The sequence below is a fragment of the Castor canadensis genome, chromosome 11, assembly GCF_047511655.1.
Source record: "Castor canadensis chromosome 11, mCasCan1.hap1v2, whole genome shotgun sequence".
Classification (NCBI taxonomy): domain Eukaryota; kingdom Metazoa; phylum Chordata; class Mammalia; order Rodentia; family Castoridae; genus Castor; species Castor canadensis.
This window is the reverse complement of record NC_133396.1, coordinates 32,477,054-32,499,897: the sequence shown is the minus strand read 5'-3', so window position 1 is coordinate 32,499,897 and position 22,844 is coordinate 32,477,054. Positions and strand designations below refer to the sequence as shown.

General features: G+C 48.6%; 1 protein-coding gene across 1 annotated transcript; it reads left to right on the top strand.

Annotated features, from left to right (window-relative positions):
* Positions 1–672: 672 nt before the first annotated feature.
* Positions 673–22,449, top strand: Trim25 (tripartite motif containing 25). The gene is made up of 9 exons (XM_020179872.2): positions 673–1,369; positions 5,406–5,501; positions 9,059–9,292; positions 11,271–11,442; positions 13,395–13,460; positions 15,856–15,879; positions 16,567–16,632; positions 16,711–16,809; positions 16,977–22,449. The coding sequence occupies exons 1-9, from the start codon at positions 773–775 to the stop codon at positions 17,504–17,506; spliced, it is 1,884 nt and encodes a 627-aa protein (XP_020035461.1). The 5' UTR covers positions 673–772; the 3' UTR covers positions 17,507–22,449.
* The last annotated feature ends 395 nt before the right edge of the window (positions 22,450–22,844 follow it).

The window sequence follows — 22,844 nt, the reverse complement described above, 5'->3', positions numbered from 1 at the left end:
GAAGGAAAGAAAAAAGGCAGTGTCTTTTAGCAGTTCACACAGATTTACTTTTCGTTTATTTTACTCTTCAGTTTTTTGAGACAGTCTCACCACACAGTCCTCGCGAGGGTGAACTCGCCATGGAGCCCCAAGGCTGGCCTTGAATTCACGGTCCTCCTGCCTAGGCCTCCCGAGTGCTGGGCGTAATTACAGGCGTACACTACCACTACCCACGTCTAATTTTTTTTTTTTTTTGTCCTGTTCGGTTTGGTTTTGTCCAGGCCTGCCCTGGTAACAAGAGTATCCTTGCTGGCGAGGGCAGTGGGGGACACCTCGGATCGCGGATGAGTTCTGGAAAGCGGCCTTGCCTCGGTGCGCAAGTGTGCGCAGAAGTCCCGCGGGTCATGGACGCCGACTCCGCGGTCCGGATTGCCCACTCCCAGCTTCAGTTCAGCAACGGAGCGACCCGAAGCCGCAGAGGGGCGGTTTCGTCGCGAGTCCAGGGCCCGCCCCATCCTCGCCCGGCAGGAGCCACCGGGCTTGCCAGTGTCGCCCACCCTCTTCTCCGAGCGCCAGCTGCCGGGCCTTGGTGACCTCCGGCTCGGGGAAGGGACCCCCTCCCCCCCCCCCCGCGCGGCCCGGCCCCTCTGACCCCCACGTGACTTCCTGAAAGCCAAGGGCACCGCCTCTCCCCAGCTCAGTTTCGTTTCCTCGGCAGCCTTGCGAAGGTCGTGCGCCGGACTCCACTGCTGTCCCTGCGCGTCCCGGACGTCCAGTGCCCCCCCGGAGCGCCATGGCTGAGCTGTTCCCGCTGGCTGAGGAGCTGTCGTGCTCCATTTGCCTGGAGCCCTTCAAGGAGCCTGTCACCACCCCGTGCGGTCACAACTTCTGCAGGTCGTGCCTGGGTGAGACGTGGTCGGCCCTGATGGCGCCGTACCGGTGCCCGCAGTGCCGCACCGTCTACCATGCGCGCCCACAGCTGCAGAAGAACACGGTGCTGTGCAACGTGGTGGAGCAGTTCCTGCAAGTCGAGCAGGGGAAGCTACCTGCCGAAGACGAGTGGACACCGCCTGCCCGCGCCAAGGCCCCCAGCGCAGGTGGCCAGGTGGCCTGCGACCACTGCCTGAAGGAGGCTGCTGTGAAGACGTGTCTCGTGTGCATGGCCTCCTTCTGCCAGGAGCACCTGCGGCCGCACCTCGACAGCCCGGCCTTCCAGGACCACCCCCTGCAACCGCCTGTCCGTGACCTGCTGCAGCGCAAATGTCCCCAGCACAACCGCCTGCGGGAATTCTTTTGCCCCGAGCATGCCGAGTGCATCTGCCACATCTGCTTGGTGGAGCACAAGGCCTGCTCCACTGTGCCCCTGAGCCAGGCCAGTGTCGACCTGGAGGTAGGGCATGGCTGGTGAGGGTGCAGAGGGCAGCATGGGCCTGGCTGGGATGTGCAGAGGGGCCACCGCGGACATTAATGCCACGCCATGGGTTCTGCTAAGCCTGAAATCTACTTGGATGCAACCATCTGGGCTGTCTTGGGGCCACAGTACCCCAGGGGTGGGCAGCCCCCATGACAATGCAGGGAAATTATATAGCTCTCCCCCTCATTCATTGTCTGCCTCCCTTACCTCCCCCCACACATGCTTTACAGAAGCAAAAACTGGAAGTCACTGGCAGGGTAGTGTCTGCTTATCTGATGGTGTTAGAGTTTTGAATGTCAAATGTGAACCCTGGAGGTAATCTTTGTTCCCTGGTTAAATCCTGGCTGCACCTAAGAGCTATTTATTATCAGTTCCGTTTCTCAGTCCAGAAAACTGAGGCCCAGAGAAGTTAACTTAGCAGAACTAATTCAGTAAGTGGCCAAACAAGGGGGCGAGGTTGGTTTGACTCACAGTTTGTGGTTTCTGGTCTCCCCGTGGACCAGACCTATATCCAGATCTGTAGAGTCCAGAGCACAGAACATTCTCAGAGGCTTGAGGTCATGTGAGTTGGAGTTCTAGTGGTCAGGGAGGGTGGCCAGAGCCCCAGAAATTGCCGGATGTTACTCACAGCAGCGCTCTTGCACCATAGTGTCCTTTTCCTGATGTATAACTTCGAGCATGGATTTGGTCCCTGGACCTGGGTCCTCATGGGCAAAAGCAGGAGGAGGGGGATTCCTAAGGGCCTTCCAGGCCCGCCATGTTCTTAGTGGCTTAGGGGATCATTCCTTACCTCTGTGAACTCATAGCAGAGGCTAATCGGGTGTAACCAACCCCATTGTTATATTACTGTAAGCCCCAAAGTGTGACCTGATCACATGTCGCTTTCACAGTACTGTCAGGGGGACAAGGACCATCCTGATGTGGTTAGAGGAGATGTGAGCCTGGCCAAGGTCAGTGAGGTTTGCAGTGGCTCCAGGACACAGGACCTTGCTCCCTCAGGCCCAGCCCTCCCTGGGTCTTGCCTGTTTCTCTAGATCTGAGCTGGACTCCCAGGACCGCACCCCCACCCCCACCACAACCCACCTGAGTCTCAGCAGCTGGACCTGAAAACATGTCCTTCAAGTTACCCTCCTCCGCCAGAGGACTAATTTGGGTATAGACACAGTGTCCACCTGTTCCAGGAAAGAACCTGCCTGTTCTTTGGGGCTAGGAGCCCTGCTTTGCCCCAGTATAGTTGTGTGTCCAGAGGCAAGTCACTGCAGAACTCTGAGACTCCCTGTCCTCTTCTGCCAAGTGGAATTAATAGCATTCTCTCCCCACCGCCAAGGGTAGGGGGAAGGCTCTGGAGAGATAAACTGTGTGAGAAGTGCTTCCTAAGCAGGTCCCAGTGTCAAGTGGTGTGGCTGTTTACACAGCTCCCACCAGAGTGGTGCTAAGATCTGGGTTTGAATCCTGACAGTGGTGATGCTGGTTATTGTGAGGAGTGAGTGAGTCAGTCCATAAAAAAACATTAACTGTGGAAACTCCATTTCTGATACTCAGGCCTGGGTAGAGAGGATTACACTGGGTGGACAGGGCACCCCCAGCGCTAGGGCAGTCCCAGGCCTGTCAGGCTGCGCAGATAGTCCTGGCCTCAGGCACACAGGCCTGCCCGTAAGCACTGGGGCACCCTGACTCCTGAAGAGAGGCACTTTTAAATTCTTATCCCGGAGGCTGGGATGAGGGTGAGAGGGCCTTCTCAGCCACACTGCTGTCTTTTGACCACCGTCGCCCTGAACAGTAGTCCACACCCAGCTTCGTGCACCATACCTTCTCAGTTGCTTAATCCTTGTAGCAGGATTCCCTCGCCAATTGTACCCCATGAGTCTCTTTTCCAGCTTGGCTGATGCTACTACTCAGACCATCTTGGTGGTGGTCCCCGCTGGGCAGTGCTCCAGCCTTTAGTGTTTTGGCTGCTAGTGTGGCGCAGACTTAGAACTCTGCTGCCTCTTTCACAGAGGGCCCAATGTCTTTTGGCCTGTGACACAATCCTAACAACTACAGAAAGTTACTGACCTTTTGATTCAGGGGCCTGTTGTGGCTACCAGAGTCTCTGGGCTGCTTGCCTTTGGTCTTGAGTCATGTGGGTCCCTGTGCAGGCTGAGGGACTTTCTTTCATCTGTGTTTGATTAATGGTGATACAATCTTACAAAATGTAGGGCTCAGGGTACAGAACTAAGAGCAGCTCTTGGAAGTCAAACAGTTGCCAGTGGCCTGGGTGTTCCCAGGTCTCTTCCAGCTCTGTGAGTCCGGATCTGACTGGGTTTGGCCTTTGGCCCCAACCTATCTCAGCCTAAGGCCGCTGGTGGAGGCCAGGTGGGAGTGTGAAACCATTGTTAATTATTTGGGCTTTCCTGCTTGGGTTTGTATGGCTTTGATCTCTGCTTCCAGCCTTTACATGTGACTGTCACTGGGTTGTTCAAATCCAGATTCAAGGGCATGTTCAGCCCTGAGTATCTCTGGTGGAGTGGGGAGCAGGAAACTGGAGCAGGGACCAGAGTATGTTGAACTGAGCAGCTACTTAAGGGAAGGAAGTGTTTTGTTTTTGTTCTTCCTAGAAATTTCCAGCACATTCAGTTTGATCATGTCTATAACTTTAATACTAGAACCTTAGCTTTGAAAATTAATAGTAATGTGGTCTTGGGCGAGTGACCTAATTGCTGTCTGCCTCAGTGTCCTTTTCTGTAAAGATTAGGTAATTCCTACCTCACAGCATTGTTTTTAGCTTTGAATAAGTTAATATGTGTCAAATGGTAGCATAGTACATACAGTAAGCACATATGGTAGTGGTGGTGATTTCCCTTCTCAGTTCTGTGCCCCAACATTTCATCTAAGCAGGGATGTAGGAGACTCAGATATTGATGCAAAAACTTACAGAAATGGGGGAATGGGGGAGGTGGCCCAAATAATGTACACACATGCAAGTAATTGTAAAAACGATAAATTTAAAAAATGAAATGTAACCCATTTACTGTAAAACCAAAAAACTCACAGAAATAACATGAAGTTGACATTATCTTCCTTCATGCATAATTTACCTTTGTTTCTGGGGGTGGCTTGGAGCCAAGTAATTCTGAACTACCTGAGCACCATTTCGGGGCCTGAACTGATTGACAGCTGGGCTGCAGCCTTTGTGCCCACCCCGTCCTTTTTCCCAGCTCTTGGTGGTCCCGGCCAGGGGTGGCCAGGTGCATCTTGGACTCTGAGTCCTCAGGCTAACAGAAGCTCTCCCATCTTCTTTCCAGAATTGGCAGGTGCATCTGAGGAGAGGCTCCATCATTCTCCCCTGCTTTGTTAGCTCTTCAGTGTCTTTTAGCAGATTTTTCTTCTTCGATATCCTGTCTGCTTTTCTGGCTGTTTGTGGTGTCTGAGTGACTTCATCTGCCATGACCGAAGCAGCTGTCCCAGCTTGTTATGTCTCTGTGCAAGCTTGGTCCCTTGCCATCCTCCTTGCTTCGATCTCATCAGCTGTTAAATGAATAGTAGTGAAGAAATTCCTGGTAATAGAAGCTGATATTTTAGTATGCCCTTACTGAGACCAGACGCCATGCTGGTACGGGGTTTCAGTTGGTCTCCTGATGGCCCTGCAGGTGAGAACAGTTGTATCTAATTCATGGCCAAGGAAACCGAGGTGGGAGACAGTTGGGACCGTTGAACCTAGTCTGACTGGTGCCAAGTCTTCTTTACTGTCCTGTCCTGTCCCCTAAAGGGATGAAGGGATCAGGAAATAAGAGAATGCTTTAAGAAGCTGCAGGCAAGGGCTGGTGGAGTGACTCAGCAGCCTGCTTAGCAAGCATGAGGCACCGAGTTCAAACCCCTGTGCCACCAAAAAAAAAAAAAAAAAAAAAAGAAGCTGCAGGCAGGCAAAACATGGATGGCAGAAGCGCCAGAGGACAGATGCAAAAACATGGCTCCCAGGGGGAGGGGTTGGGCCCAACTGGGACTATCTCACCCTTGTCTGTTTCTTCTACAGAACAAACTGAGGCAAAAACTAACCATCATGTACAGTCATATCAATGGGGCGTCAAGAGCACTGGAGGATGTGAGAGCCAAGCAGCAGAGTGTGCGGGTGAGTGGCAGCACCCCTTCTGGCCCCAGCCCAGTTCTGGCATTTCCTTTGGCCTCCAGGCAGGACAGACTTGGCTCTGACCTACATAAGCCTGGGTGCGTGACATGTGCAAAAAAGCTGTGTACCCAAGAAAGACCCTTCCCAAACCCAAATTGAAAACTACCTATAAACCCATCCTTGGGGAATCATGAATAATTAGGATTAAAAAGTAGTAATATAGAAAAGCAGTTTTAAGGAAAACAGGAAACAAAGTATATCCCCTCTGGGGGTGGTCTGTTTTTAAAAATTGCATCATTTTCCTGGGTAATAAATTGCCACACACAGTCGGTGGTTTACAACAAGAGAAATTAATTTTTTCACAGTTCTGGAGACCAGAAGTCCAAAATGAAGGTGTTGGCAGGGTCACACTCCCTCTAAAGTCTCTGGGGGAGACTTCTTCCTTGTCTCTTACAGCTTCTAGTAGTAACATTGCTCCAATTTCTGCCTCTGTCTCCATATGGTCACCTCCCCCTCCTCTGTGTCTTATCTTCCATCTGTAATAAGGACACTCATCGTTTTACTTAGGTCTTACTGGGTAATCCAGGATGAGCTCAACTTCAGACCCTTACTTTAATTACGGGAATGTGGACATTATCTTTTGGTGGGGCCAGCATTCAATCCACTGCAGGAAGTGAAGGAAAGAACACTGGAAGGAAGCAGGTATAGTCTAACTAGTAGAAATGTGTGTTCTCCTTTAACATTACATTGCCTTTGAACTGAAAGCAAGAAGTCTGGATTTTTAAATACCTGTTCCTGAGTGGCGGCCCCTAGTTCACTGTGGCGGTTGTGGCTTGGTTACATGAGGTCTGTGTTCTGGACTAGCCGTTGTGGCTTTGGTCATGTTGGCACATCTCTGAGTCTTAGTTTTCCCATCTGTGCGATGGAACCACAACTCCTCTGATGGGAACTGTGAGATTTAAACGGCAGGATGCAAGCGGAACTGTATTCACTGGGTAGAGAGCTGGTTAAACTCCTATAACAAAGACACCACCAAATTTAGAGATCTAAATAAGATAGTGACAGTCCACGCCCACACGTGAGAAACCCAGGCTAGCAGATGGCTGTGCACCATTCAGGGATTCTGTGCCCTTCCTTTTTATTGTCCTTCTGTTCCACAGGGTGGTGTCCTTTCTCTTTTGTTGAAAATGGGTGTATTGGAAGAACCTGGACTTAGGAGATGAAAACCAATCACCAAAGGCAGAAGGTGGCAAAGACCCCAGGAAGAAGCAGACAGATGCAGGACTGTGGAGTGCAGTTTATTGGGGACTTAGTAAAGGGAACAGTGTCTTGGGTAGCAATGAGACAGGAGGATCCTCACACCCCAGGGCAGGAGGAAGGGGTTTATCTGCTAAGCTAGGGAGGCCTCTACCAAATGGAATGCACCTGACCTTTCTCAAAAACTGTTAATGTGTCCCACCTTGGCTAAGAAATAGTCAGGCATCAGTGGCCAGCACAGCACACTTGGCTGACTGTCCTAATGACTTTGTCCTATAGGGTTTAGGATATGTGCCAGGATCACCTGGCTGACCAAATGGCGGTTATGACCAAGATGGCAGTAGTCATGTCAAATTGGATCTCTACACTGAGTCACAATTACATTTTTTTCAGCCTGTGAAAAAGGGAACAGAGAGGGAGGGGAGGAAGTGGAGGACAATAAGCAAATTCCTTGTAAGCAAGTGACACAGGTTGCACTTATCACTTCTGGCCATGTCTCATTGGAAGGAGCTTAGTCACCTGGCCAAGCCTAGCTGCAGAGGAGTCTGGGAAATGTAGTCTGGGCAGATAACTACATGCCCAGATGGAACTCTAGGGTGTTTTCTTACTAAAGGAAAAAGGAGGGAATAAATATTGGAAGGTATTGGTGGTCACAATGGAGGCATCAAAGTAAAAGGTTGGATTAAGAAATAGTTTAGTCAAGTACTGGTGGCTCATGCCTATAATCCTAGCTACTCAGGAGACAGATCAGAAGGATCAAGGTTCAAAGCCAGCCTTGGCCAAATAGTTCTTAAGACCCTACCTCAAAAAATTACCCAACACAAAAAAGGGATGGTGGAGTGACTCAAGTGGTAGAGCACCTGTCTAGCAAGCTTGAGGCCCTGAGTTCAAACCCAAGTACTGCCAAAAAAAAAAAAAAAGTAGTTGAAACTACTCTGTCGGTATCCTGTTCCTCTAGCATGTGTTTCTGCTTGTTATGCTTGATTCTGAGCTGTTGAGGTTACCCAGCAGTATCGTGCATCCAAAATAGGATATATTTTGAATATATTATATCCAAAATAGAATGTTAAAGAAACTTGAATATTACATGGAATTTATTATTTTCTTCCTCCTCTTTTTCCTCTTCCTTCTTCTTCTTCTTTTTTTTTTTTTCCAGTACTGGAAATCAAGCCCAGGGCTTTTGTACATCCTAGACAAGTGCTCTGCCACTGCACTGCACCCCAGTCCCTGAAAGCACAATTTATTTAACTTAATGTGTCCAAAAATTATCATTTCAATATGTCATCAATAAAAAGCATTAATGAGAGAACGATGGAGGGAGTGAATTCAGCTATAGTATATTGTAAGAACTTTTATAAATGTTACAGTGTACCCCCAGTACAACAGTATAATAAAAAAAAGAGAGAAAACGTATTAATGAGACGTTTTACATTCCTTTTTTTGATATCAAGTCGTTGACATCCAATGTGTATCCACAACTTGAAAAACACCCCAGCTCATTTCAGATGTTCCGTAATCACTACGTGTCTATGTTGTTCCAGAAACTTCCTAAAACTGCTTTATGCCCCTCCTTTAAAAAAATCACCTATGAACTTCCTCTAGCTTAAGAAATAAAATATTGCCAGTAGCCCCTCCTCTTGGTTTCTCCTTTTATCTCATCTGCCTCCCCCCTTCTAGAAGTAACTGCTACCTTGAATTTATTCATTCATTCCCATGTATTTCTGTTATTATTTATTATTATTATTATTATTATTATTATTAGTGGGGTACTGAGGATTGAATTCAGAGCCTTGGGCTTGCTAAGCAGTTTTTTAAGTTTTATCACTGCTCAGTATTCCATCCTATGGGTCCTTCTCAGTCTTTGTATTAAGTCTCCTATGTTCAGGTTTCTGCTTTTCTTTTTAAGTTGAGATACTCTAGCTATGTTGCCCAACTGGCTTCAAACTTCTGGATTCAAGCGATCCTTCTATCTTAGCCTCCTGGGCAGACGAAACTACAGCAGTGCACCACCATGCCCAGCTTGCTTTTTGCTGTTTTAAACAATGCTGCTTCTGCACATGCTTGTGTGTGCCTCTGGGGCAGGTATCCAAGAATTTTTCTAGAGTGTTTGCCTAGGATTGGAGTTGCTGGGATGTGGGATGTGGAGCATGCATTGCAAATGTCCATCTCAAGCGGCTGTGCCCGTTTGCACCTCCGCGAGGGGCAGTGCGAGGTCCCCGTGCTCCCCGCTGCCCTGACTAGTGGGGTTGCAGCCTCAGCAATTTTGCTGTCTGACGGGAGCCCTCTTGCCTTGGTCCTCTTAGGATGCTGCAAAAAGGAAGATGGATCAGCTGAGACAAGAATACATGGAAATTAAGGCAATCATTGATGCTTCAGAGGCCAGCTTGACTCGTAAGATAAAAGATGAAGAGATGAGGGTGAGCAGCAAGTACGACACCATTTACCAGGTACTCCTCAAGAAGAAGAGTGAGATGCAGAGCCTGAAGGAGGAGATCGAGCTCAGCCTGACCAAAGGGGACGAGTATGAGTTTCTGGGGGTAGGTTGCCCTGATGGTGTTGGCGAGAGCTTTCTGTCTAGCATCCCCATGGTTTTTTTTTGTTTGTTTTTAATGGGAACGGGGTTTGAACGTGGGGCTTCATGCTTGCCAAGCAGGCTCTCTACTGCTTGAGCCATTCCTCGAGTCTATTTTTCTCTGGTTATTTTGGAGATAGGGTCTCCAGAACTACTTGCCTAGGCTGGCCTCAAACCGTGATCCTCCCAATCTCAGCCTCTCAAGTAGTTAGGATTACAGGCGTGAGCCACGGCCTAGTGGTTCCCAGTGTTGATTACAATCAGGACCTCATGGAGTTGGGGCTGCTAGAGGTCATTGGAAGTATTCCTGAGACACGCTGCGCAACAACTTACCCGATTTTAGGGGTTAGGACAATACATATTTATTGTCTCAGAGTTTACCCAGCCCAAGATCTGGGCCTGGCTTTCTGGGTTGTCTGTTTAGTATCTCACAAGGCTGCAGTTGGGGTGTTGCCCGGATTCATTCATTTTGTAGCTCAGCCTTGTCTTCCATGCTCACCTCATTCTTGGCAGAATTTAGTTCCTTCCCACTTTTTTTTTTTTGCTGTTAACTAAGGTCTTTTCTCAACTTAGCAGCTTTGTCAACCAGCAGGAGAAATTTCTCCCTCTAGGAAGGTCCTGCCCTACCCAACTTAGAAGGCTTTTACCTGATTAAGTCTGGCCCACCCAGGATAGTCACCCTTTTGATGAACTCAAAATCAACTGGTTTAGGGTCTTAATTCCACCTGCAGTATTCCCTCTCCTTTGCCATATAGTGTGAGCTAATTATGGAGTGATATCTTGTCACATCCACTGTCCTGCCTATTATTCAAGAGGAGGGGTTAGGTGGGGAGTGTATAGTGGTGGGGAGGAATCTTGGGGATACCTTAGAATGTCAACTACTATACAGGCTTTTCCCTCTCTTTCCATCCTTCCCCACATGGCCCCTGGAAAGTGTCTTTCTAAAGCACTGTCCCCTGTCCTTTCTAGCCTCATTAGTGTGGCCTACAGGGTCCTTGGTGTCCTGGTGCAGCCTTTGCCAGCACCCCCAACCACGCCCTGTGCTGACTCGAGTGAGGCGCTCTTCACTCCCCAGACACAGTGGGCACTGAGTGGGAGCGCCATGCTACCTCCCGTGCTCAGGGCTTCATGTCCTTTCTCTAGGGTCAGCTGCAGCTTCCCCTGTCTTCCTTGGGTCCCAGAGCATGGCTGCCTCCACCACCCTGGTGACAGGGTTATCAGATGTGCCTGTTTCCCTGCTTCATTTGGCTGTCAGCTCATCCCTTCTTCCTCCACATATGTCCCATGCAGAGGCCAGGGCCTGGCATGCCAGGCTGCCTAGTGGGTGACCTGCTACAATTCCTCAAAGGCCTAGGTTCCTACTCAGCACAGGAGTGATGGAACCTTCTCTCTGAGCATGATGCCCATTTGGGCTGGGCAGAACGGCGTGATGCTTCCTACCAGGTGCTCATTCCTGTGCCCTTGGGCAGCTGCCTGAGCTCTCTGATTTCAGATTCCACCTCCACATATGGATCCTTTGATTCTGTAGGGTCCTTTAGTCTCAAAGTTTGGGGCTTTCAGTGAGACCCTCCCTTCCTGTTGGATGTGCCCTGCTCCACCCTGCCTGGGGAGAGTCCTGTCCCTGCTGTGCTTTCCCAGCCAAAGCTGGAGGAGTGGGAAGAGCAGCTATGTCTGCACCCTCATTGGCGGAAATGCTGGCAGGCCACTTGGCCTGTCTAGATTTCAGTTTCCCCATCTGTAAGATGAGTGACCTCTAAGGTCCTTTCCAGTGTCAGATCTTAAAAGATCTTAGAGCAAGCAGTGCTTTAACCTCCATGGGCCTCGGGCCTGTGATTTGAGCAGCACCCAGGAGCACAGGAAGCTCCCTGTGGGGGTGGTGAGGACCAAGCCCAGGCCCTGGCTTTCCTGCAGCTCCCTGTCCTTAACCCCCTGGCTTGTTCCAGAAAGCGGCAAAACTGCAAGGAGTCTCAACAAAGCCAGTCTACATCCCAAAGGTGGAGATGGATTATGAGCTGATGAAGGGGGTCTACCAGGGTGCCTTTGACCTCAAGAATGAGCTGAAGCGGTCCGTAAGGCAGCTGCAGGAGAAGAAGCCTGAGGAGCCTTCCAGCTCAGGTAACATCTGTAGCCCCTATGCTGCCCTGGCAGAGCCCTGAAATCTGGTGTCTCTCAGCATCCTGGGGAGTGGGGGTGTGATGCAGAGCATCGGGGCTTGAGTTTCAGGGGTCCCAAAACAGTCACCGCCCCCATCAGAGGAATCTGCTTCATCCTAACATAGCCAGCCTTCCTGAAGGGTTACTGGGGCTCAGTGTGTGTTTGGTGGGAAGATGACTAGTTTGGGGGTCAGAGAAACTTGGAATTCTACCTTTATAGCCTTCCTTCCCCCACATCCAATCCGTCAACAGATTTCACTGCTTTTTCCCCCCTGGTGCTGGGGATTGAACCTAGAGGGCCTTGTACATGCTAGGGAAAGCGCTCTACCACTGAGCAACATCCAAGCCTTTGTTTTTTTGAGACAAGAGTCTTTCTATGTAGCCCATGCTGGCCTCAAACTTGTGATCCATTTGTGCTGGTGGAGTGGTTTAAGTGGCAGAGTACCGGCCTAGCAAGAATGAGGCCCAGAGTTCAAACCCCTGTGCCATCAAAAAAAAGGAGTTTCTCCTCTTGCCTCTGCTTCCTGAATGCTCACATTACAGGTGTGCTCCCCCAAGCCTGGCCATCAGTTTCACTTCTTTAATTTTTCCTGAGTCTGTCCACTGGTCCCTGTGCAGCCACCACCTGCCTGCTCTCTGGTGCCATCTTTTTCTTTTTTTTGCGGCGGGGGGGTGGGGGTGGCTGGGGTTTGAACACAGGGCTTCACAAAGCAGGCCCTCTACAACTTGAGCCATGCCACCAGTCCATTTTGTTCTAGTTATTTTGGAGATGGCTGCCCTTGAATGTAATTCTCCTGATTTCAGCCTCCCAAGTAGTTAGATCCTTCTCGTTCTTTGAAGATCATTTGAAACGTCGTTGGATTTGTATCACCCATTGGAGGCTTTTGTACCTGTGTCATTCTTCTGTTCTCTGAGATTTCCATCTGTGTCCCTCACTAGGTTGTGGCCTCTGTGAGAGCAGAGGCAGTGTCTGTTTCTTGTCCAAGATGATCCCCCATTCCTAAGACAGAGCCTGGCCCATAGTATACCTCTGTGATGTAGTCAGGGGAGGACTTGACCATCAGCTTGGGCAACTATGCAATGGGTTTCTGAACCACTGGTGACGAGGCTCCAGAAGTGTTTTGCAGGGGATAAAGCTATGTAGACTCCTGGTCTTCAGGAAAGGGGAGAGAAGAGAACCAGTGGGTAAGGAACTGACATGGACAGAGCTTGGCTATACACCAGGCGTCTTGATCCCATTCAGTGGTCCCATCAACCACCAGCAAGCTAGAGTCCTCCTTGATGTGCAGTTGAACAAACCAAAGCTCAGAGATCACAAGGCTGAATGCTAGGGGAGGAAAGACTTCACCAAAAACCCAGCTATGTCTTTTTTTTGGCAGTGCTAGGGATTGAACCAAGGACTTTGTGTAGCAGTGTTAAGCAAGTACTCTACCACTGGACGGTGCACCCAGCCCATCCTTTTTTAATAATTATTTTATTAACATCTAATACTTGTACAAGGGGATACACTGTGATATTTACATATGTGCTGACAATATATCTTAGTTAGATTTCGCCCCTCCCACACCTAGCATTTTTATTTGTATTTCTGTTTTTGAGACAGGGTCTTGCTACCTTTCTTCCCAGGCTGGCCTCAAACTTGCAGTCCTCCTGCCTCTGCTTCCTGAGTATCTGGGATTCTAGAAGTATGACACAACTCCTTGCTTTCAGCTACATTTTAAGCAGAGAAGAAAAGGAACACACAGAACTGGTCCTTCTATGCCTTGTTTCTGTCTCTTTACAAGTGACTGGACTGGCTGCCACTGGAAGTAGCTGTCTCTGTAAACGCTCTACCCTACACCATGGCAAAGCTAGCTGGCTTCTGGGCTTGGTGGGGAAGAGCCACATCCAGTGAACTCTTTTTCTTGGGCACAGGTGACTTGGGAGACCGTAATGCAGAATCCACATATAAATCCTCACGTCCTGTGAAGAAGACCCAACGTAAGTTGCCCCATCTTGTCCATTGGCAACAGCATGGCTGTGGCTGGCAGGTGCTTTGGCTGAAACTCTTGCAGGGGTCGCTGCTGCTTCCAGATGGGCGCAGCCCATCCCAGATCACCACGGATGTCTTGGGTGGGGGGGGTCTCTGCTGGAGAAATCTGGCCACAGACCCTGCATAATGGGTGGTACAGGGGCTCTATTGGGGCGGGAAGGGAGGGTTGTCTACCTTCATTGGATATTTGGGCTAGCTGGTGTGGCAGGGTCACCAAAGCTGGCGTGTGGGAGTCATTTACTACACCTAAGTCCTGGCTATGGAGAAGGTGGGTGATGATCCTGATGAGTGGAGGCTGTGCCTCTCAGGAGCTCAGTGGACTTCAGTCTTTGAGCTGCTACCCCAGCATTCCTCACCCTTCTGTCTTATTGCCTCCTCCTCTTTTCTCACTGAGCCATTTTAGACAGTTTTTTCCTGATTTCCATTAAAAATTTAAACCACATATGTACAGTGTAGGAGTAAGATTTTTTTTTTTTGTGGTACTGGTGCTTGAACTCAGGGCCTACACCTTGAGCCACTCCACCAACCCTTTTTTGTGAAGGTTTTTTTCGAGATCAGGTCTCATGAACTATTTGCCTGGGCTGGCTTTGAACCATGATCTTCCGGATCTCTGCCTTCTGAATAGCTAGGATTACAGGCGTGAGCCACCAGTGCCTGATGGGAGTAAGATTTTTTTTTAACCTTCCCCCTCCCTGGGGGGTGAGCACCATCATTGGGAAAGGTGTGTGAGGTTGGGTGAAAGAATGGCCTTCAGTTTCCTTGTCTATCAAATTTGGGCAATAATGATAGGGAGATCACAGGATGATGGTGAGCGAGGCTCACATGGAACCCTGATTGTGAGGTCTCCTTGCAAGCCACAAAGATGCCACTGATTTACTAGCTGAATTGCCTCCCTGGAAGTCAGTATGAAAATCAGCAGTGGGTAGTTGGGGGTCAGGTTGAGAGAGCTCTGGGTTTGCTTTTCTGGTCTGTAGTGTTTGGGTTGACTTCAGCAGACACCTGTGTGGTGTCAGTCCCTCCATGGACTAGAATGAGGAAATGGAGGACGGAGCCCTCAGGAAGCCAGAAGATGGTGAAGGGCACTGTGTGAAAAGGAAAGTAAAAAGAGTAGGTGACACAGGATCGTGCACCTGTGTCCTGTTGAAGTCCTCTTCCCCAGAAGGCGTCCATACTGCTGCCCCAGGTCACAAACACCATTCATCATGAGGGAGGTAACCCCCTTCTGCTTTGCAGAATTATGCCCTAGAAAAGAGTTGGCACTGTGGAAGTTAAACTCAGAAATGAATCAGGGTTTCTGTATTGTTGAAAATGACCCAAAATAAATCAACTGATGTGGGTGAAGAGGAAATGAGAAAGGACTAGTTACCATGTAGAGAAACACCCAAGATGAGTGATGACCAGGGAGGGTTGTATGCTGGTCCTCTGGGAGGTGGGAGAGGCAGAAGTGAGGAAATAGGGCTGAGAGTGAACTCCTGAGAGAAATATGACTGTGAGTGGGAGGAAGAGGGGTATCTGGGGAAGTAGAAGCTGTCAGGAGAAGCAGGGCTTGTCTGTAAAGTATCCTGCAGGTACGGGGATAAGAGCCCAGTCTTTACGTTCTGGCAGAGGGTTCAGGTTGGTCTCGAACTTGTAATCCTCCTTCTTGCCTCAGCCTCTAGAATTCTGTGATTATTATTATTATTATTTATTTATTTTTGGCGAGACTGGGGTTAGAACCCAGGGCCTCTTGTTTGCTAGGCAGGTGCTTGGACTTTGATCCTCTCATTTATGCTTCCTGCATACTTGAGGTGCCACATGCCCAGCTTGTTTTGTTGAGATGGGGTCTTCCTTACATTTTTTATCAGGGCTGGCCTCAAACCACCTCAAACTGCAATCTCTCAATCTCCTTCTCCCAAGAGGCTGGGGTTAGCTGGGATTACAGGCATGAGTCACTGTATCTTGTGATACTTGACAATAACTTTTCTTTTACTGACTCCCTATTTTTTATTAGTTTGTTTTTTTCTTTTATAGAGATAAAATTTACCTGCAGTAATATGCATAGATCTTAAATATGCAGTTAGACAAATAACTGCATATTTGTGTTACTATTACCCAAGTCAACAAGAAGGTTCTCTGCTACCCTGGAAAATTCCTTCCTGCTTCTTATTACTCAGTACTCCCCGTCCACCCTCCCCATGGTGGTCCCTGTCACCGTAGCTAAATTCTGCCTGCTGTCTCCTGGTATTTTCAAGTTAAAACATCCTAACTTTATTTGTCTAAATAGAATTTGTTGAAATGAGTGTTATTATAGTATCACGGTGTTGTGCTTTAAAACATCTTAATTACGAAATCTTGCTTTTTCAGAAGAAAAGAAGATCAAGAAAACCTGTAAGTTGTGCTTTTGTGCATCTTTTTCATTTTTTTCTGTTCTTTTTCTTTTGGTGGTATGTGTATTTGAACTCAGGACCTGTGCTTACAACACAAGTGTTCTAGCATTGAGTCATGCCTTCCCCTTCCCCCAGTCTTTTTTTGCTTCATTTATTTTTTAGATAGGCTTTTGAATTTTTGCCTGGGGCTGGCCTCAGACTACCGTCCTCCTACCTATGGCCTGCCACATAATTGGCACCTCAAGTACATGCCACCATACCCAGCTTGTTGGTTGAGATGGGGTCTTACTAATTTTTTGCCTGGGCTGGTGAACTTTGATCCTCCTGATTTTTGCCTACTGGGTAGCTGGGATTACAGATGTGCTCATCACCACACCCAGCTCATCTTTTTGTTCTTGACTTGTCTAATCCTAGAACTAAAAACTCAGCAGCTATGTTGTCAGGCTTCTGTGATGGGCCCAGTCTTATGACTGTATTCTGCAGGCCAGAGGTTGTAGGTGAGGCCCAGTGTAAGTGCATGAGATAGATAAGATAATGGTAGCCTTATGTTGACTCCCCTGGGTGGTCCTCACTGTTTAGATGTGTGTTTGTGGAAAGGCTGTTGACAACACACCTTGGAAGGGAGGAGAGGCCATTTCTATTCCTCTATGTCACATCACCAATTCTTGTGTCTCTTTCTTTACCCCAGCTGCTGTCTCTAGTCCTACCTTTGTGGCCCATGCCCAGGCAGTGGACTTGAATTCAGTCCCAGATGGTGAGTAATAATGGGCTAGGACCAGTGGGGAATCTACTGTGAGTTTGTCCTGAAAACCACCCTGTTTTTCTCTCCCAGTGGCTCCCAAAGCCCCTCCCTTGTCGCCCAATGCTACATCTCTCAAGGCCAAGGTGCTGGAGAACTTCTTAACCAAGTCCAGAGCTGAGCTCCTGGATTGTGAGTATCTTGGCTCTGTGGATGGAAGAGTGGGTGGCTAGCTGGCTGATTGGTGGGGAGGATGGATGGATAAAACAGATGCATAGCTAGTACCAGTTAGGGAAAGGCCTGAAAGTGAGAGCACTTGGGCCCTTTGCCATTGATTCTTTGGGGTGGTGTTTCCCTAGATTCTGTGAAAGTCATCCTGGACTTCAACACAGCCCACAACAAGGTGGCACTGACGGAGAGCTACACCACAGCCTCAGTAGCCGATGTGCCTCAGAACTACAAGCCACATCCCCAGAGGTTCACCTACTGCTCACAGGTGCTCGGCCTGTACTGCTACAAGAAGGGCATCCACTACTGGGAGGTGGAGCTGCAGAAGAACAACTTTTGTGGGGTGGGGGTCTGCTATGGCAGCATGGACCGCCACGGTCCCGAGAGCCGGCTTGGCCGGAACAGCACCTCCTGGTGCGTGGAGTGGTTCAACAACAAGATTTCTGCCTGGCACAACAACATGGAGAAGGCTCTGCCCTCCACCAAGGCCACACGGGTTGGCGTGCTTCTCAACTGTGACCATGGCTTTGTTATTTTCTTTGCTGTCTCTGACAAGGTCCACCTGATGTATAAGTTCAAGGTGGACTTTACTGAAGCTCTGTACCCGGCCTTCTGGGTGTTCTCTGCGGGTACCTCACTCTCCATCTGCTCCCTCAAGTAGGCAGGCCGTGGACTTCAACTCATGGCCTGGGGAACACCCAAGACTCTAGTGAAGACTCTTTGGAGTGCTTCCCTGAGTCCCCAGCAGTCAGAAGGGTGGAAGGGGATCAGAGGAGGGGGGAGATGGAATAAAAAGAGGGATTTCATTGGGAAAGAGGTGGGGTGATTGTCTTGTGGGTGGGGAAGCATGTCTACCTCCTGGTGTCCATCAGGGAAGGATGACCTCCTCCCATTGTTCTGGGGAATCTCCAGGCTGCTGGGTACCAGGGCAGAGCTTTGGGGAGTAAAGTCATTAGGGCTTTTGTAGAAAATCTACAGCCACATTCTTTCTTAGGTGATGGGTTTCTGTACTTTACTCTTTGGGATAGCCTTCAGATCTTGGTGTTTTGATTACCCTCTAGATTTTTAAAAAAAATTCCAAGGTCATTGAACTTCAATATATATTTTATCTTTTTGATACTGGGGATTGGCCATAGGTCCTTGTACAAACTTAGGCTCTACCTGTGAGCGCCACTCCTACACTGAATTTCAATATTGCCAGCCATTTGGTTAGGAGCTTTTAGTTGAGGCTTTAAACTATGATTTCAATCAGACTCTGTTGAATTTGTGATTGGGTGAAGTTCAAGGTGACACAAGCCCAGTTTATAGAGATAGCTCTCTCTCTCTTCTAAGTGCTACAAGGGGCATCTCAGCAAAGACACTCTGGCTGCTGCCAGAGAGCCTCACTTGAAGGCCTTGCTTCCTATAGCCTGGGCTGTGGGGCAGGCAGGACCCTGGCTTGGGTTAACGGAAGCATGATGGCTTTGCTCTTACACAGTGCCTTGCTTTGACAGCTGTCCTCAGCCATGGTGTCCCTCTTCCCTGGATTGTAGATATTGGCCTGACTGCTGTGGATGCCGCCAATGCTACCACAGTCAAGCAGCCAGCCACGCCACATAATCTGACGCCACGTGTGTGGCTGTGTGTGGCTGCTGCAGGGACCATACTAGGTCACCTGCTGGGGTGACTACCTATGGTCCAAAAGGCCTTATAGCAGATCTGGAAGGTTGGGGAAGGGGGGCAGCATATACCCTAAGCAACAGGCTGCAGACCCTCTCTTGAGTCTGAGGCCTTTCCCTGCCCTTCTGCTGTCTTGCTTATTGAGCCAGTTCCTGATTTGACCAGGCTAGAGGTCAGGAAGACTTAAGAATCAGGGATGTAGTGAGCTAAAGAGAGTCAGACAAGTGGCTGTTTTCCTTGCAGTGTTTCATGCAGTGAAAATAACCCAGTCTGTCAAGGGGCAGGAGTAAATGGATTGCTGGAGTCTCCCCCCATTCCTTATATCCTGATGATGTCAGGATGTAAGTGCCCGTCAGGCAGTGTGAGAAATTTGGCCTCTTGTGACCTAAGTCCAACTGTGGGCTTTCCCAAGAGGGGAGCTTTCTCCTGTCAGGCTTCTTACACTGTGGGGAAATAAGGACCCCAGACCTTTGCATATGGATATTTGAGAATTTAGCGCATCTCAGGCCTTGTGCTGGAATTCCAGGGCCAGGAGCATTTAGTGTTCCGGACAGATGTGTGATCTGTATCCTCTCCCAGGAAGTTTTCAGTTCCTAGGGAGAGAAGAATCTTTGTAGAGGAGATGTCTCTGCAAGGCTGATACATGATTTTAAAAGTTTTCTTCCTTTACTTCAGAGAAGAAAAGTTCTCTGGTAATGCTTCTCCACTTTGGTTCCAAAGCATCTTCATGGATCTTCTGATACTAAAGCCTTGTCTGAAGCCAAGTCAAGGCTGGGAACCAGCTAGAGGAGTAGAATGCCAAAGATTAACCCAGGGCTCCTACTAGGATACTCTTCTATAGAAATGAGAGCAACAGAGGAGTCTTCCTTGGCAAGTTAGCAGCTCATAGGGACACAAGAGCCCTCTGTTGCTGAGAATCAAGCAGGTAACCAAAGTCCAGCGGTGGGCAAGGTGCCCTTGCTGTCTTGAACCTTTCATTTTGCAATGGTAAGACCTTGCAGTATGTAGCCTTGCAGGGCCGCTGCGCTTTCAAGTCCTGGAGTGGGAGGAACCTTTGCATCCATCCCTCTTCTCATTTTGCAGAATCAGGCGGATAAGAAGGGAGATGTCTCTGTTCACCCTCTTGCCATTCCATCATGGAGGGGATACCTGCTTCCTAATATGTGAGCAGGAAAACCTTGGTACCCTGTGTGAGTACCAGAAATTCCCAGAAACACTAACATAAAATCCTATGCCAGATATAGATACTGGGGACTATCTCAGTCACTCTGGTGTGATAAACCAAAAGGTCAAGGTCAAGTCTTTGTATTAGTCAAGACTGGCTGACCAAATATGCCTGTTGTAATTACTCTGTAATTGATCCACAATTTATTACTAATATGTTAGCTTCTATGTGATTTTTGCTTCCCGCTGTTAATTGTAATTAGTTAGGAGTATTTGAGCTATTTCTTTATTTTTTATTTTTTTTTATTATTCATATGTGCATACAAGGCTTGGTTCATTTCTCCCCCCTGCCCCCACCCCCTCCCTTACCACCCAGTCCGCCCCCACCCTCCTCCCCCCGCCCCGCCTCAATAACCAGCAGAAACTATTTTGCCCTTATTTCTAATTTTGTTGTAGAGAGAATATAAGCAATAATAGGAAGGAACAAGGGTTTTTGCTGGTTGAGATAAGGATAGCTATACAGGGCATTGACTCACATTGATTTCCTGTGCGTGGGTGTTACCTTCTAGGTTAATTCTTTTTGATCTAACCTTTTCTCTAGTACCTGTTCCCCTTTTCCTATTGGCCTCAGTTGCTTTTAAGGTACCTGCTTTAGTTTCTTTGAGCTATTTCTTTAGAGGTGATTCCTTAGGAAGATAATCATGACTGTAACCAGGGCAAGGCCAGCTGATAAACCTTAGAAGATTTGAATGCAAGAATGCAGTGTTGACATCATGGTGCAAGTGGAAGATGTCACTTGTCAATCATGCTGGCGTTCACAGCTGAGGCACCCACCACTGAAGTTACTACTCTGGAGCCTTTGGGTGCCCAGGCTCCACCCATCTGCCCCAGAACTGTCGCCTCCTGGAGTGTTCCTCTTGGAATGCTTCAGATAAGGAATTCTCAGACCGATGGGATATCTGTCTGGGCTGAGTTGCAGGGGATTGGCAGGGTGGAGCATGGATGAAAAGGTAATCCACACTCGGATAACCAGTGAGCAATGGTGGGAATGGAGAGCTCCCTGTTTCACACTCTCTACTGTTGCATGTGTTTGAATATTTCTATCAGAAAAAGTGAAACAGAACATAGCCCCACCTGGCCATGGGCCCCATTCAGGTGGGGTTTACCTGTGTTTGGAGAGGAGAGGATGTGGAGGTGTGGAGTTGATATGGTTGGGAATCTTGCATAGTACCACTACACCAGCGGGGCATTGATGTGGTTGGATAGTGAGCATCTTTGCTGGCCATTGTCCCTGATTCCCGGGGAGAAGGGCTCTGAATCCCTGGAATTAACTTCCTGAGTGGTAGGAGTGTCTTTGTTTCTCCATGGGGCCCTTGGATCACACAAGAAATGAGATAATTCAGGATGGGGCTGGTTACCGGAAAGACCAGTGGTAGAATTAGAGGGTTGGGACTTGGAACTAGCCTGACCTTGGGGAGGAAAGAGGAGGCTGGGCTTGGGTTCCATCATGGGGCCAATGATTCAGTCATTTCTGCCTCCATAATGACATCCCAGTAAGATTTCTGGACACAGAGGCTTAGTGATTGGTGAGCAGGGGGATGTGCCCTGATTCCATGACAACAGGTCTGGGAAGCTCTGTGTGAGATCCTCCCAGCCCTTGTCCTGTATGTCTCTTTATGTGTCTGGTTCTAATTTGTATCCTATTTATAATAAAATCATAATCATAAATATAGTTTTTTCCTGCATTCTGTGACTTCTAGTGAATTACTGAACCTGAGAGAGGAGGTCACAGCAACTTCCTGTATTGTAGCCAGTCAGAAGTGTAGGTGACCTGGGCCCACCAGAATGGGGCGAGTCAAATGAAGGCTGTTGTGTTGGGGACTGTGTCACTTAACCTGGGGCATCAGATCTAACTCTAGTGGCTGGCGTCACTCCTGTGTTGCAGTATAGCAGTTGATGTCAGAACAAAAGTGGGGGACCTGCAGCCTTTGACCTGCTTGACCAAACATGTCAGGGCAAGACATGCTGCTTTTATAACGTTCCACATTTTGCTCTCAATCCCCACCTCCTCCCCTGGTATTTTCTCCCTCACTGTCCCTGTAACCACAAAAATACTTAGAATTATTTACAGATTTGCCCTCCTGTTCAGAGATGCTACTTCAGCTGTCACTGGATACTCTTGTTCTTGTGAGGGGAACAAATGTGAGGGGGAATAAATGGCAGAAATGGCTCTGAGAATGTAAAGGAAACAAATGGCAGAGTAACTTTGTCTTAGATGAAGGAGACAGAAGGCATTGTTAAAAGCAAACATCTAAGGAGAAGTGAGGAGTGGGCTTCTCACCCAGATAATAAAGTGCAGCAGTGTTTTCTCCTAGATAAGGGAGACAAAGAGGCATCCTTAAAGGCAACCATCTACAGGGATGAAATATGGACACCCAAAGGAAAGAAACACAGCAAACTTTCCCAAGATAAGTGAAAAGGGGGTCTCACCAGAATAGTGAGCAGTAGTCAGAAAATGTACGTGACAGGTCTTAAGGATAGGATGGACAAACGAGACCCTCTTGGAATTCCTGTCCAGTGAGGGTGGGGGTGGCCAGATGGTCGGGTTCAGCAAGAAGTTAATTCTGGAAATAGCTTTAAGGTAATGTGGGTGGTGCCTAAATCAGGCCTCTGTATAATCTCAGACTGCAGCTATTCCATGGCTTAGCTCTTTCACTAAGTCCCACCTGTCAGGGTGCTTTACTGTCCCTTCAATAAACTTTGTGCTTGCTTTAACTCTTAGCTCCTGGTCTGGTGTCTTCAATCATTGGCTGTCCCAGGACACGAACTTGGAAACAACACTCCAGTAGCCTTCTCATAGACAGTTCAGGATGGGGTTGGGGAAGTAGCTCAGAGGTAGAGCACTTGCCTAGCAAGCACAAATTACCTAGTTATAGTTGGATCTCTTACCAGACCAGAACCACACTCACACACACACACACACACACACACACCATACACTCACACTCATACACACTCATACATCTCTCACACACACCCACACCCACACACACTCAAACACACTCATTACACTAAAACACATTTACACACTCGCACACATCTCTCACACACCCAGACATTTCTCACACACGCACACACACACACCCACGCAAACACACCCACTCACACACATGCAC

Excerpts from the sequence above, each read along its gene's own strand:
- Trim25 (XM_020179872.2), top strand. The coding sequence starts at position 773 with ATGGCTGAGCTGTTCCCGCTGGCTGAGGAGCTGTCGTGCTCCATTTGC. Across the intron at positions 13,461-15,855 it reads TCCTGTGAAGAAGACCCAAC|AAGAAAAGAAGATCAAGAAA; the intron begins GTAAGTTGCCCC and ends TTGCTTTTTCAG. Across the intron at positions 16,810-16,976 it reads CAGAGCTGAGCTCCTGGATT|ATTCTGTGAAAGTCATCCTG; the intron begins GTGAGTATCTTG and ends GTGTTTCCCTAG.